Here is a 16,367-nt window from a genome sequence, read left to right as displayed (position 1 = left end):
CTAGAGTGCAACCACTTCGGATATGAACATTTTATACAATTTTTCAACCATTTTTCTACTCACATGGTGAACCCAAGGCAACATTCAAAACTCCATAACTACAACACACAGATATCTAATAGTTTAAGGCAAACAAAATGGGATCTCTATCTACTTATTCCTGTGATGTTGACTACTTCTTGCTGCCTTTATACAAATCTATGGTGTGATCACTCTTGGAATTCTCTTGACAGTTCTGGTTACCACAGAGCTGGAAAAGGTGTAGAAAATGACAAACAAAATAATCAGGAGGCAGAAGCAACTCACTTCCAAGAAAAGGCTACAATGTTTGGGACTTATTAGTTTACAAAAAAAAAAAGAGTAAGCGGACATGATAGTTTATATAACGATGCATGTTGAGAAAGTTGTTAGAGCTAAGTTTGTGCGTTGAACCACCGTCAAAGCACAAAAGCTGCTCAAAGGGCTGGTTGGCAACTCTACAGGGGTCTTCTGTTTTCACCAACATAGTGTGATCTGGTTGTAGCTGACTTCAGGAGGTGACTGTAAGGCAGGGAGCTGGATCTGCTAATGGGCAGCTGCACCTCCTTTCTCGGTTCACTTAGGTCCCGTAAGCTTTAAGGGAGCATGCTTCCTAGGCTGCTCAAATAGAATAGCATGCGTAGTCAGTTGGTCTAGATAGGATGATGGAGTCCTGCTGCAATGCTACTACATTGGGCTTATCAGGCAATACAGGGGAAGTTGCCATAGGGAAAGGAGGGGGTCAATATGGCTAGTTGGCTAATAGAGCGGCAGGATTTTACTCCATGCAACATTCCTCCTAGTTGGCTTAGGTGTGTCTGGGTGTGGAGGCTGATCCTTCTTTCCTAGTGTACCCTGAATTTGACTTAGGGCCCTCCAAACATGCAGAAATTGTTCCACCAGCCCAGGGCTCCTCTTGCATCTCCTATGTTCCTGGTACCTATGACTGCATGTTGGGGTTGTGGGCTTCGGAGTGACAAATGCTCCATGACGTCTGTACTTGCCTTCTGCTCTTATGGCTAAATGTGTAGGCAACTGCTCTATGGTATCTGAAGTGTGGTGTCAAGTCCTATGTCCACTGGGAAGGATTGTTGGGGTGCTTCCCAATTAGCCCACTCTCCCCTGTTGATGTTCAAACTTCTTTCCCAAACTGTGCTTTATGGAGTGTGCCACTATGTCTGTTGGAGTACACTGTAGCAGTGTACATTCTGTGTGGGGTGAGTGAGGAAGTGCCTGAATCATTGCAATGATACTGGCTGCCTCCACATGTCATGTGGCCATTGTTAGTGGTTGTGGCATATGTTTGAGCTGCATCAGGGAGCGAGGGTGGGCACATCTATCCTTGTCTTTGTTTTTTGTTTGGAGATGTGTTATTACTAACCTCACGTATGGCAGGCATAGGATGCATTAGCTATCATGTTGGGGTATTGGAGACAATTCTATGACCTGGCATAAATAAGAATATAGCACAACTTTATCTGAGTGGGGAGCTTCGGAGCTAGCAAAGTAAAGCAGTATTTTTACTGCACTTTGCCTTGGCCAGTACAAGAACTGGGCTGTAGATGTGAAGCTGGCTTTGCCACTCCATCAAGCTCTGCCTAACGACTAGGATTGTATTCTAATTTTTTGAGAGCAACTGTTGTAGCCCCAACCAAGGCTGCATCACAGTTTAGCTAACGCTATCCAAACTCTCAGCATGATCACTCTCTGTTAGTCACAAACAAACACACACACCTTTTCTCAGGAAACTTCAACCTTAGCTTCTATTGAGGGAATGCCAATGTGGAACAATTAGCAAGCAAATAAATCCTGAAATTGCATTGTATTGTTATGACTGCTTAATGAGGAGTTGTCCATCAGCCAGTGTAATGATGTATAAAGATCAGAATGCAAGGTATGTAAATGTAATTGCATAAAGCATAATTTAAAATATAGTTGTTACTCTACTGAGTTTAATTGGAAACTGCTTCATCAATAGCCAGATCATCTGCCACATCTTAATATTCCCACTGATAATTATTACTTGTATCTTCATTACTTGTATTGTAAGACTGCTAGTTGTTTAAAAACGGTTGTTACTCTGAGCCTATGGAACAACAAAGGCTAAATATAAATCCATGACCCGTAGTCTTTCTGTCTGTCCTTTTCTCTTTCTATCCCTATTCAGGCATTATATTCATGAAGAAGTAATATACAAAAGCTGAAAGAGTGGGGCCAGGTATGCTAGTTCCACCACCACCCCATCCTCATTCACAACTTACATTATAGTACATCAGGGGTGGGGAACCCTTTTCAAACCAAGGGGCCACATTCCTTTCTGGACAACCTTCCAGGAGCCACATGCCAGCAGTTGGTAAAATCACAGGCAAATGTGGACAGAGCAATGAATCTGTATTTTACCTTTGTGTGGCAAGCTAGTTTATTCACAGAATTGCACACCCCTCACTAACCTCCATCTAGGCAAGCAAGAAATGTAATATGTGTTAAAGGACAGTTTCTACTTAAAAAAATCACCCGAGGGTGCAAAGCAGGGATGGTGAGAGGTGTGGTCTGGAGAGGCCTGAGGGCCAGATAGAGAGGCCTGGATTTACACGATTACTAGTACTTTTTTTATCCCAGGCTGATACTGACATGTACTGTAATTCATGCTTTGCCGTGTTCAGTCTAGAAGCTACACAGGAAACACCTCATAATTCAGTATTATTCTAGTGAACAGAGTGCTGAGTGCTTTGCACAAATTTTAGGGACCATCAGCTGCAGGAATCCTGCTCTACTGTAGATTCCCTGGGCAATGTAGAACCCTGCAAAACTATTCAGAGACCTATTTGTATTTTTAATTTTTAAAAAGAAACACCTGCATTAGCATAGCAACTGTACTCATGCGCAGAAAGACACATGGAGTTTTATTAAGAAATGGGGGATGGGGGAAGTGTCAGTTTTTCTACTTAAGAGCTTGTAAAATATGAACAGTCTAGAGAATAATGTAGCTTGGGCCCTGAGCGTATGTATGTGATGTGTTGTGTATTAGTGGTTTGTAATAAGAGTTAAAAGGGGTCCTTCTCCGGGAGGGAGCCTGGACCTCTGGCAGAGCACAATTGAAAGCCCTTACCAGCTAGTAAAACGACAGAGACCAGACCAGAATTCTAGTGAAAAGCAAGACGGCTAGTTAAGCATGATTTTTATTTTAAAAAACCGTTGCAACAGGGTGCTCCCCCACACGCAGGAGAGAGGAGGACCCAGAACAAAAGTGTGCCCACTGTTATATAGACATTTCAAATTGTCCAAGACCACCCCCCAGATACATCATCCCTACATCACAGAAATCTGAGTGCATTGTTTCTACCCTGTCTGCCAGGTTACCTGTTAATAGTCACTTGACCAGATTACCTGGGGAGTCTGGCCATCCTTTTGTAATGTGAGCCAGGTCACAGGCTCACCCTATTCACACCTTAAATGTGCCCTTAAGGCAGGATTTGTGAGGACAGGGACAATGGGGAGGTTTCTGCATTTCCTTTGACCTTGTAGAGAAATATTTGAGGTGACTGAAAGAGTCAAAATGGCTTTAGGACTTTTACTATGGGTTTCAGACATGTGGTTTTATATATTTATATATGTGTTTACTTGGTACATTTATGAACATTTATTATTATTATCATAGCTGTCAACATTTCCTTTTTTAAAGGGAAATTCCCTTATTCTGAATAGGATTCCTTGCAAGAAAAGGGAAAAGTTGACAGCTATGATATATACGACCTAAAAATTCTTATAATGCCAAACCACAACAGGGGAAATCAGGCACAAGTTCAAAATCCCCCCCCCCTGAATTTTACTTGGTGACCTTTGGCCAGTTACTACTCAACTTGATCTACCTCAGAGAGTTGTTTGGATTTCAAATTTCAAGAATGAAGCTGCCCTACACCAAGACACCTTGGCTTCGCTACCTAGAAATAAGGCCACAGCAGGTTCCTATTTTCATAGCTTTTCCGAAGGCACTGAAGGCAGCCTGCTATTGAAGTACGGAGCCCTACAGTTCAGGGTTCCTGAATGTTTATTGTGGCTGTTCGTGTCTAGGAAGCCATTTCGGAAACGAAGAGAGCCCCAATAGGTTCGCTTGAAGCGCTGGCGTATGCTTAATGCATGAAGGGGTCGATGAGAACAAAGACGCTCTGCAATGTTGGTTTTCCATGGTAAGAATCCAAAGAAGCTCAGATGTGACCGGGAAATGGCGGCTCGCCGCAAAACATTATGCGGTAGTGTAGACTGCCCACAGCAAAGATGGCGACACAGTCGTCAAGCCGCTCGCCGCCCTCTTTGCAGGTAATTGACGAGATGCACCACAGACTTCATTCCTTCTGACGCTCTTCTTGTGTGAGCTAAAGGAGGCCGCTACTCCTAGGAAACATTGCAGCAGGGGCAGAGGTTCGCACTTTTCTCTAACTCAGCTTTAATCCTCGGCGATTTTTCTCAATGAGAAAACTAGTCAGTTACAACTCTACCCTCTGAGAGACGGGCGGACAGGCCGTGGGGAAGAGCTGAGGTGATTCCTAGAGGTTTCTGTTTCCTTTCGGAGCGGGGGTCGCTCTAGCTCCTATCTCTATGGTCGGCCGCGCGCGCTGCAGCCCGGTCTTCTGACGAAAGGCGCTCAGGGGCGGCCCCTCACGTGACCAGCGGCGTAACGCGACGGCGCCTGTGGCTCATTGCGGTGCGTTCGCGGCCTAGTTGCCTTTGCCGGGTTTAGAGGCGTCGCGAGGGAAAGGCCTCGTTTCCTCCGGCAGCGCTTGCGGTGAGAGGCGGGTGACGTCCGGGCCGCTGCCGCTAATCCTCCTCAAGGAACGGGGAGGGGGCGAGGACATGACGGGCCTCGCCGGCATGGGGCACCTGCGGTACTGGGCGCCACTCTAGCAGGGGGCGGGAGCGGGTCGAGGGGGTTGGGGGGGTCCGCTCTTGGTTTCCCCGGGGGAGGCGGAATGGCGGAATCCGCGACCTACAGGCCACGAGGGGGGAGGGGAGCTGGGCGGTGGGATCGGGTCCTCTTTCGCGGGGAGGGGGTTGTTTGGAGGTCCCCCCCTTTCTTAGCGGATGGGCGGAGGGAGAGGCTGTGGGGGGCGCTAGTGGACGAGAGCTTCTTCGGAAGGCAGGGCCACACTCTCAACCGCCCTGCGAGTTAGCCCGTTTAGAACGAAGCCTTATAGTGTTCCTGGAAGCCCCCTGCGTGTTTTGTACACGGGCCTGATTCACGACGTGCGTGTTCAGAGCTTGACGAGCATCAAGCTTTGACTCGTACGTTTGAATGGGGCCATCGCAGATCACGCACCGTAGGCAGAATTGTCAGCTTATTAAAGCGCAGTGTTCTTGAAAGGTCTCACTCGTGCAGAATAAGCTTCTATATGGCAGTGCGTTGGCAAATGGGTAATTTTATTCCAAAATGTTGAGCAGCAAGCTGAACTTCGCTATCTTTCAAGTTCAGCGTGTAAAAAAATTAATAATCCTGCAGCTTCTATACTTGAACATGCAGATAATCTCGTAGAAGTACCTGCAACATGCCCACATAATGGGGTTGGGATCAATCATTCATAAATGTATTTTAAGTAGCAGGTTATTGTTCCTTTATTGCAGGCAAGGCTGTGGAATGTAACGGTAATGAATCTGCACAGCTTCAATGGAGGTTTTCCATTATGTGTGTGAGAAATGTGTTTTAAGCCTTAATAACATTTACCTGAAATGAAACCCCAATGGAACTTGGTTTGAATTAGACTTGCAGCAGAAATAATGCTGGGAGAGCTGGCATATTGATCATAGCTCAGTGTTAGAGCATCAGCTTTGCATGCAGAGGGTCTCAGATTCAGTTCCAAGCATCTTCAGGTAAGGCTGGGGGAGACTGTAGTTTGAAATCCTGGAGAGAGACTGCCAGTCAGCCTAGGTATTGCTGAACTAGAAGGCTGTGTGGTCTGACTGCTTTCTATCTCTAAATATCTCCAGAAAATTCATGTTAAATTAACACTGAACATTTCAGATCATTTTATGCAATTCCAAAATACAGTAGTTCATAGTCCTCTGGCTCTGTTTCCGGTGACTCTTAAGCTAGTTGTCTACTTGTGTTTAGGCAACATTTTGATAAAATGTTAAGAAAAATGCTAACTGTATTGCATCTATAATCTTGTTTTTTCATATTTAAACCAAGATGCCACCAGTTAATCCAAACTTGCAATCTCTGGTGCAGACTGATTACTGAAATTTGTTCAAACATAAAACAATCTATAGCAGGATGAAGAGCATGCAAGAGGAGTACCTTAAAACAATTAATACAATGTAAATAGCTTAACTTTAGGTGTATCAAAACAAACTTCTATATAATCTTGGCATTTTTTCTTTTCTAAGCATAATAGTATTTCAAATACCGTACTTTTCCATGTATAACATGCTCTCTTGTATAGCACACCCTTTATTTTTGGGCACTCCAATTTCATAAAATTGCCCACAGTTGTTGAGCTTTTTTGGGGGGGGGGTGCAGTAAATCACTAACCCAGTGATTGCAATCACTTGTGCTGCTTGTTAATAAACGCTCACATCAGCTACAGGCAGCTGCCCGATCACCGTCAGCCGATCCTCAGCTGCCCTTAACGCAGCAACCAATCACACACCTCTTTCCCACAACTAATACAAAGAACCCCTTTGCCACAGCCACCGATCACACTACAAATCGCCAATGACAATCTGCAGCTCGTGGCTGCAACCAGTCATCCCTACCCACTACCCATGTATAAGACACCCCCAGTTTTTAAACCTCTTTTTTGGGGGGGAGTAAAAAAAACCCTAGTCTTATACACAGAAAAGTACAGTATTTTGTTGGTCACCTGTATTTATTAATATATATATTTCTATACCACCATACATTTCAAGATGATATATATACGTGTTAAACATGAAATATCATTTTTTTAAAAATACAGATTAAGATGAGTTGGTAAGCAAAAATTAAACAGCTGCAAAGACCTGTTGGTATTTACAGGATCTCTGGTGGAAATGTGGCTTGGTGTATGTCTATGTCCCTCTTAATTTAAACTTTATTTAAAAATATTTCAACAAATGAGAAATGGAAAACATTCTGGGATCATATAACATGACCAGGAATTTTTTGTCTTTCATGCATCTAAAAGCCTGGCTTTGTCCAAGATTTTTACTATCTGACTCCCCCCCCCCCCAACTTTGAATTCTATGGAATTCATCCTTTAACTCCTTATTTTTCTCTTTTTGCATACTGAACAGCCTCATCATAAAAGCTGGATTCATTAAAATGCCATATTTGCAAGACAGTGCTATACATGTCTACTCAGAAGTACCATTGATTTTCATGGAATTTACTCAACTAAGTGCAAATGGAAATTCAGTCCTAATGTCTCATCTTTATTGCACACACATGTATCTCACCTCTCAGGATACAAATGCTTCCGAGCTAGCTTATAAGTAACATTAATCTGTGTTGAAAAAAAGTAAAGCAACACACGATAAGAAGTAGCAACATACAGAACCATTGGGATTCTTTCCACAGGACATATGGTGGTAGATCGCCCTCTGGGAAATGTGGGAAAAATCTACTGGAGCAGGTTCTGATGTAGTCTTTGCCTGCATTCCCATCTCCTGGAATCCTTCCCAAAGGACAGTTGATGGCTTTGATGTGATTTTCACCTGTATCCCTCTCTCCTGGAATCCTTCTGAGCTCTGTTTATTGTCTAGCTGTCTTGCCAGTATCCAGAGTTGAACATGGCAGAAATAAGTTTTAATTTATTCCTTTATTTCTTGACATTTATTCAATACACAAATCTTTTAGTTCTTTTGTTTTTTTACAGTTATATGTATGACTATGGCAGAGCTCTTTATTTTAAGGCAGCATTCTAGGAATAAGCACTTTTCTCCATCCAGGCCAAGGTTTTTGGCCAAGTTTTGTCAGTCCTTCAGTCTTTCCAGGTTTATTTATCTCTTTACTGCTAACTTGTTTATGGTTTGAACTGGTTTGAACTTCTGCAACTCCTGCCTGCTAACCTTCCTTCCAGCAGTCAAATTAGAATGCTTCTCTTGTAATCTTCAGACCTAACACTGCTGTAATTTCATTCATGACTTGCTTTCACATGTTCCCCATTGCTTTCTACCTAGGATGTGGATTTCCTGAACAGGGGGAATTATAGAAAATGTAATGCTACCCTAAACTGTTTGGCTATGGCATGCATGTTTGACTTTTATATAGTAGGGAGAGGTTTAAAAGTACGCCATGCCATTTTTTGTGCTGTATAAATATTTCTTTAAAATGTACTTTGTGTGATTTAAGTGTTAAATTCTGTATTTTAATTATGGGTGTTTATAGCTGTACAGTAGTTGATTTGTTTACTTGCGAACCCTTTATAAGTTTGTTTTGGCATTAAGCAGTATACAAAAGTTGGGTCTTCAATCAGTTTCACCTACTACACCAGCAAAAGCCATATCTGGATTGGAATATTCTAGCCACCATAGTCCATGCATTGGTAACTGGATTACTGTAATGAACAGTCAGACAGGCAATGAGGTGGTGGGCTTACGCATGCAAGTGGTGAGCTTGGTGACTGAGCATGGACTTTATCCAAAAAATTAAAGCAATACTGCATGTACGGGAGTGGCGGGAGGCAGGTGTGATAAATATGTCAGTGATATATCCATTGTATGATTGCCAATCCTGCCTTTTTAAAACAGGATTTTAATTATTTATTGGTTAATTTATCCTTTGGAACAAAGAGTAGCAGTAATAATATTTTTACTAATCTTCTAAATGTTTACTCATAATTGGTAGAAGATTGATTCATGAAGCAGCATCTGATACCCCCAAAATGTTTAGGTTTTCCACACCAGACAGCTGAAGGGCTTTTTTCTCCTTTACATTTTTGGGTCTTCCATCCCTTTGTTTTTCTATTACTGTACTACCCAAGACTCTCTCTGTTCCTTTATCTCTCTTTCTTTCAACTTGTTTTCTTTATTTCCCATGCCTGCCTTCTGCTGAAATCTTACTTATTTATTGACCAGCCATTCCATTTTCTGCTCATGAATCCACACTCCTTTCCACCTTCAGATGCTCCTTGGACCAACTACTTCTGTCTTCCCTAGGTCACTATAAAGTCAACACTTCTGTACCCCTTTGATATCAGTTAAGCTTTCCCTTGCACTAGTCTTACTGCTGCTTGGTTAAATTACCATTCATGTTGTAATGTAGAAGCTGCCTTATATTGACCACTTTCAGACATCACATTAAACTTTGGTATATCACGAGAATAAGCCTAAGCGAGTCTGGGGCTTGTGTACCGCAGAGAGGACTTTAGACAGTTTTGATTTCATTTTTTATTAACTGCAGCTTGAGGTGACATACCAATCTGACAAACTCTAGTTAATCTTAACTACCTGTGGTTGGAAAGTAATTTATTTGAATAAATCATAGTTAAGATTAACAGTAGTTTTTCAGGTTCAGGCAACACAGACTGTTATTACAAAAATTTAGTGACTATTTCAGAGGATTTAGGGACACGCAAACCCAAGGCTCACCTAGACTCATTCTCATTATGATAAAGGATTGTTTCTTGTGTCATCCAGATGCAGCAGCTGTTTGTTCATCTTGTCCTATATTGTTCAGTCTAAGTGGTAAAAGCTTTCTGGTACTTAAGAGTCTTTCCCAGCCTGAAATCTTTTCATTACGGATGGCAACAACTGGACCTGAAACCCACATGCAAAGGGTGCTACACTACTGAGCTTAGCCTGAGGTCATATGGTTAGAGCAAGCCTTCATGCTTTTTATTGTTGAGCTGTAGGTATTTTTGGTCTGGTGCACCCATATTTCATTTACTTGGAAGTAAGTACTGATTTCAACGGGACTTGCTTTCAGGTAAACATGTATAGAATTGAACAAATAAAAGCATTAAGTGCCTTGTCTAATATTTACTTTGTTTTATAAATTTATATGCCACCTCTTTAAAATTTTATTTTATTTATTGTAAAGGTAAAGGTACCCCTGCCCGTACGGGCTAGTCGTGTCCGACTCTAGGGTTGTGTGCCCATCTCACTTAAGAGGCCGGGGGCCAGCGCTGTCCGCAGACACTTCCGGGTCACGTGGCCAGCGTGACGAAGCTGCTCTGGCAAGCCGGCACCAGCGCAGCACACGGAAACGCCGTTTACCTTCCCGCTATAAAGCGGTACCTATTTATCTACTTGCACTTAGGGGTGCTTTCGAACAGCTAGGTGGGCAGGAGCTGGGACTGAAAGACGGGAGCTCACCCTGCCGCGGGGATTCGAACTGCCGACCATGCGATCGGCAAGCCCTAGGCGCTGAGGTTTTACCCACTGCGCCACCCGCGTCCCTTTTATTTATTGTAGTAATAATAAAATAGCACAAGCAAGCAGTAAATAGCAAGATGATACAACATCAAATCTAAACACAGGGCAGCAGCAGACAAAAACAATCCAAGCAAAAATTCCAGCTCTAAAAGCAACCTCAAAAACATAGTAGGTTATATCCAGTTGATGCCATTGTCCAAGCACAAGGGCTTTTGATCCAGCAGGAGCAATCCTCCTGAATCAAAGCCATATTAACACTTCATATAAAACACCAGTACCAGAATTGTACTTGGAAGCACATGGGAATTTAGTGAGCCTGCTTAAAAATTTGTGTCATACGGTTCACATAATGGTCCTAACTGATGCTTTCCCCATGGGAGAACTGTTTTCTCATTGGAGATGCATCTGATCACTGACATTGCTGACTTTTTGTAGATTGGTGAAGACCCTTCTCTTTGACTAGGACTTTGGGAGGGCTTGAGGATTAGTCATCCAGCATTAAGTTGGAGTTCCTCAGTTTGGATATAATGGGGAATTCTGGCTTAATACAAGCCAGGGTCATCACATCAAAGCTGGTGTGCAATGAAGGGAGCAGCAAGGAAGAAATATTCAGCTCAGCTGCAATTCTTATCCAGACCAGGCCTTTGTGGCTATTAGGATCAGCTGTGTTCCCAACGGAGCCTTTTATCTCCACAAAACTTGCTAGCCCTACCTACATAGGGGGGTAGTTTGTGTAGCAACAACCTGAGGTGAGAACCATGCTCAATGGGCTTTCTCTGTAGGTGTTTCACAGTTAGCTATCTCATATCTGATAACTTGGAGCAAGATGTTCTTAGGCAGCTAGAGTTAGGCTAGAGCTCCTGTTTTCTACCTGGTTTTAAGCATCTTGCTCATTTAGGGGGAGAGTAGAAACATCTGTAAACAAGCACTGATTTGAAGCTAATAGGTTCATTCTTTTTCTAGGTTACTGCTAAAAATGTCTTTTCCGCCTCACTTGAATCGCCCTCCTATGGGTATCCCAACACTTCCACCTGGAATTCCACCTCCACAATTTCCAGGTTTTCCTCCACCTGTACCTCCTGGTAAGTTTTCTATCAGAAGCTTGTCTGATAAACCTCATTCTTCTATATTGGTCAGCAATATCTTAACATTTTAGGTTGGTGTTTAGTTTTTCTTTGTGACATGTGAACAAAATGATCCTGCAGCTTCTATACTTCCTGAGAGCACTTAACAGTTCTGTTCCGCCTATTTAATACATGATTTGAAAAAATATTTATAGTTTTTTGGTAGCTGTTGCTCAGAGACTATTAATGCAACCTCTTATTTCACAGGAACACCGATGATTCCTGTGCCAATGGGTATTATGGCTCCTGCACCAACTGTAAGTATCGCATAAGCCACTGTTAACTGTAAATATATTTTTAATTTAAATGATAACTTTATAAAAAAGCATTAAAATAAATAACAATAAAGACATAATTAGCAGCATCAAATAATAAAACACAGCATAGTTGTGTTCATCTTCTCCCTACTGTATATGTAACACTGTACTGATCCCATATCATAGTTAGCAAATTGGGAACCATTCCCATGACCCACTCTCCTCCAAAACAATGTCCTACCTCCTTTCGCTTTTTGGCTTTAACCATGTTTAATCATTGGATCTGCACTGACACTAACTATGGTTGGGGTGACGTCTTTGAATTTGAAAAGAATGCGCATGAAAAATTGCAAGGCTGTAACAGTGTAACACACTTAAATACAAGGTTCCTGACTTATATGCTATTTCCTGTGTGCTTTTATTTATAAAGCACGTGTATTGCAATTTGTGAAGCAGAATCGACTCAAAGGAACTGTATGAAATTTCCTTTGCAGGCTAATCTGTTCAGGCAAAAATAATTAATGCTAAGTTCCTGCTTGGTACCTTAGGAACAGTGCTTTTTGAACTTACTAATTGTTGCAGTGGGAAAAAAATCACAAGAGGTATTTGTTCCTCGTCTTTCAGGTTCTGGTCCCAACTACCGTGTCAATGGTTGGAAAACATATGGGAGTTAGAAAGGAACATCCAGGTCTAAAGAACAAGGAAAATGATGAAAACAGCGGTCCCACTACTACTGTTTTCGTAGGCAACATATCTGAAAAGGCTTCAGACATGCTTATACGACAGCTTCTTGCCGTAAGTGGAATTGCCTTTTAGAAAGCAACCTTGCATTGTGTTGATTAGAGATTTTAGTGTTGCTTAATTTTTCATTGGTCTCATTGACTTTTTGTTTTCTTTAAAATGTTAGCTACCGTAAATTCTTTCATGTTAAGTGTTCCATATGCATGCAGGGCTTTTTAGCTCACCTCTTCCTAATAATAATAATAATAATAATAATAATAATAATAATAATAATAATAATTTAATAATTATTATTTATACCCCGCCCATCTGGCTGGGCTTCCCCAGCCACTCTGGAAAGTCCACCCTCAAGATCAGGGCCCTCCAGACCAAATCTCATGACACATGAGGGGCTGCCCTACAAAGATAAATAATCTACCCCCAATAAACATGCAAAAAAATCCCTGCATTGCAGGGGGTTGGACTAATGACCCTCATGGTCCCTTCCTACTCTACAATTTGATGATGATGGTGGTGGTGGTGATGATGATATTTATACTTCACCCATCTGGCTGGGTTTCCCCAGCCACTGTGGGTGGCTTACAGCATATAAAAAAATTGTTGAAACATCAGACATTTAAAATTTCCCAATACACGGCTGCCTGAATCTATGAAATGCTAGATTATTGCTACATATTATTTCAGCCCTGAAGCTAAGTACAAATTACTAATTTACCAATCTCTTTGCATTGTGTTAGGATAGTCAGTGGTGGGTTGATGTAGTTTAGGCTGTTACCAAACTAAACTCTTGGAGTAGCTCTTTTCATGGAAAATAAGGCTAGGTTATGCCTTCACTAGCAGTATGTCAAGGGTAACACAAGCTGGGAGAGGTACAGTTGCTTTCAGGTCCTTCGTGAAGATTTCCCATAGGCAGCTGGTTCATCACTGTGAGAACAGGATCCTGGACTAGATGGGCCAATGGCCTGATCCAGGATGGCTGGCCTTATGTTCTTTAGTGGAGAACACTAAAACATATACATTAAATCAGAAACTGAAATAGCAAATACAGTCCATAAAAATAATAACAATAAAAATCAAATATGAGCTACAAATGATTTTCAAAATTAAAACCAGATTCCTATCTAGTGGGTTACAATGGCACAATTAAAAAACTTAAATCAGATTGGATTTGAAGGGCAAATATCCAGGAAAGAATAGGTTTTCATTGTGTAAAGTTTAAAAGATATTTCTGCCTAGGAAAAAAGTTCCATAGCTGGGGCACCACTACTGAAAAGACCATATCTAATTGCTATGCCTCAGATAAAAGGAGCAGATGTAACAGGGCCTTATTGCAAAGACTTCAGTCAAGGAAATGAGTATTTGGAAGGAGATGGCAGACCTTCAACTCACCAGGGTTGTAGATTAGGGTTTTAAACATGGCAGCCTTTAGAATCATAGAATTGTAGAGTTGGAAGGGACCCTAAGGATCATCTAGTCCAACCCTCTGCAATGCAGGAATATGCAGCTGTCTCATACAGGGATCGAACCTGCAACCTTGGTGTTATCAGCACCATGACCTAACCAACCAAGTGATTATAAATTATCATGATTAGTAGGGTTTTAAGAAATTATAAGTGAGATGCAATTCTGGCAACCCATTTGCAGAATGAGACTTTGATTTTGATTTTTCCCTTTCCAGCCACATACAAACCCCAGAATTTGCTCTGGTGTGTCGCCTAATTCTCCAGATTTTGGTAGTGCAAGTGCCAATGTACGATCGTGCTTTATAAGATGCAACCCTATCAGTATATAGAAGTACAGTTCTTAATTCATATTTCATTTTAAACCAGGTTGTTTTTAAAGAGACACTTTATAAATAGGGAAGTGGTAACTTGAAATTTTTAGTATTTTAAAAAATCTGGTTCTTTTTCCTCTCCTTTTAAAAAATAATCAAACCCACTGAGAGATAATAGAGGATATGTTTTAAGACAAACTTTTATGTACAAGGAGTAAGGAGCTGTCTGTGGAGGTGGTAGAAGAGGTTAAATGACGATTAGCAAGGTTGTGATAATAAAATACTAGACACCACCACAATTATTAGGTGTGCTAATTTCTTTTAGGATGTCTTCTCAACTGACACAAAATTCATTGAGAACTTTGAAGAGTGAGAGAAGTTTTCTGAGTAGCAAAAAAAATATAAAAAATCAATTGCCTCAATAAACATTATGTTAAAAATATTTTACAGAAGTGTGGCTTGGTTTTGAGTTGGAAGAGAGTTCAAGGAGCATCTGGAAAACTTCAAGGTATATATACTTTTTTCCTTTTCTTTTCCCTCTAATAGCTATGAGGATATACGCAAGCTTGGTTAAATTTCTGAAGTGCCCACGCTTCAGTAGCAAGGGCTTAATTTTATTTTTCCTCTGAGCTATTCTGTGAGTCAATAAGTGTATCGGATGGAACACAAGTTGTGCCTTCCACTGCAGATCAGTGGTGATCTGGGCACTTGTTCTGGCACTGCTTGCTGCCCAACTGTACTGTACCAACATGGCACTGAGAATTAATGCTGCCATGTTAACCAGCTTCCCCTACTACTGAAGAGTGGATTGTAACTTTATGCAGCCAGTTAAATGTTGCAGCAACCTAGTATTTTTGAAAAACGAGTAACTGACCATAATGGGATTTCAGATGAAAGGCAGCATCACAGGATGGGTGTAGCCTTCACCCTCTGAATTGCAGTTGCTTGGGTTTATGGGATTGGGCTGAAGATTTTTTAAGGCACTTAAAAATGTGTTTTAACTGAGGTCCTACCATATATTTGGTGTAATCATAAAACAAATAGTTGATATTAAAGGCAATTGGGTGTGGGTGTTGCTCTCATGTGGATATATAATTTTTAAAATTTGCTTTTATAAATCTCAATTATTCATCCCCTAGCCTTTGGGTTCTGCGAGTATAAAGAACCAGAATCCACACTACGTGCGCTCAGGCTACTACACGATCTCCAAATTGGAGAAAAGAAACTACTTGTGAAAGTTGATGCCAAGACGAAGGCTCAGCTAGATGAATGGAAAGCGAAGAAAAGGGCTTCCAATGGGGTATGTTGTGTGTAACTATGCTAAACTGGGACAGGAAACAATTGAATTACAAATAAATTGGATTGGCATTAAGTGCTCTTAGTTCTTTTACCTGATTTGCTTATTTTCTGTTGCAATTTAACCTGCTATGCTGACTTTATTACACCTTTTCTGCAGATGACCGTTGCACTGTTCTTTTGTTTAATTTTCATGATCAGAATTTGAGTGTAAACTTCAAATCCCCAACAAACTGCACTTTCTGCTTGAGGAACTGGATTATAAAACTGACAGAAGAAGGTTAAGGGATAAGCAGCTGCAGTCTCTCAGATCAAACCCAACCATTTCCAGGAGGAAACCAGATGTCCTGCTCTCTGCTAGACTTGCTGATCCAGAGTAGAGTCTGCCAACTCCAAAGTAAAAAAAATCTGATTCCCGCTGGGTATGACCAGCATGAAAAGCTTTGCTTAACATGCAAAGTTGTACATGTGCTTGCATGTCTTCTGCCAACAAGCACTGTGCCCATATACCTTCTCAGGCCACCATAGTTCAACCTAACCATTTAAGTGATAGCTTCATAACAAGCACAAGCAGGTGAACCTAGCCACAAACTGCATGTCAAATCACATTTGTAAACATCCTCACAATTAAGTACAGTGGTACCTCGGGTTAAGTACTTAATTCGTTCCAGAGGTCCGTACTTAACCTGAAACTGTTCTTAACCTGAAGCACCACTTTAGCTAATGGGGCCTCCCACTGCTGCCGCGCCGCCGGAGCCCAATTTCTGTACTTATCCTGAAGCAAAGTTCTTAACCTGAAGCACTATTTCT

At 41.5% G+C, this 16,367-nt stretch overlaps 1 protein-coding gene across 3 annotated transcripts in view; it reads left to right on the top strand.

Moving 5' to 3' along the window:
* The first annotated feature begins 4,653 nt into the window (after nt 1-4,653).
* The window catches only part of RBM25 (RNA binding motif protein 25), a 33,133-nt gene continuing 21,419 nt past the window's right edge, over nt 4,654-16,367 (top strand). Inside the window, exons 1-6 of one of the 3 annotated variants that reach the window (XM_081889886.1) lie at nt 4,654-4,801; nt 11,329-11,447; nt 11,697-11,746; nt 12,371-12,541; nt 14,712-14,769; nt 15,401-15,561. In XM_081889886.1, the coding sequence (XP_081746012.1) occupies nt 11,342-11,447; nt 11,697-11,746; nt 12,371-12,541; nt 14,712-14,769; nt 15,401-15,561 (546 nt within the window). In that variant the 5' untranslated portion in view covers nt 4,654-4,801; nt 11,329-11,341. Of the gene's footprint in view, nt 4,902-11,328; nt 11,448-11,696; nt 11,747-12,370; nt 12,542-14,711; nt 14,770-15,400; nt 15,562-16,367 lie in introns of all 3 variants that reach the window. The other 2 variants (XM_081889887.1, XM_081889888.1) reach the window with 2 other exon arrangements.

This window comes from Podarcis melisellensis (genome assembly GCF_964234715.1).
Source record: "Podarcis melisellensis genome assembly, chromosome: 1".
NCBI classification, from domain to species: Eukaryota; Metazoa; Chordata; class Lepidosauria; order Squamata; family Lacertidae; genus Podarcis; species Podarcis melisellensis.
This window is presented reverse-complemented; position numbering and strand designations above follow the sequence as displayed.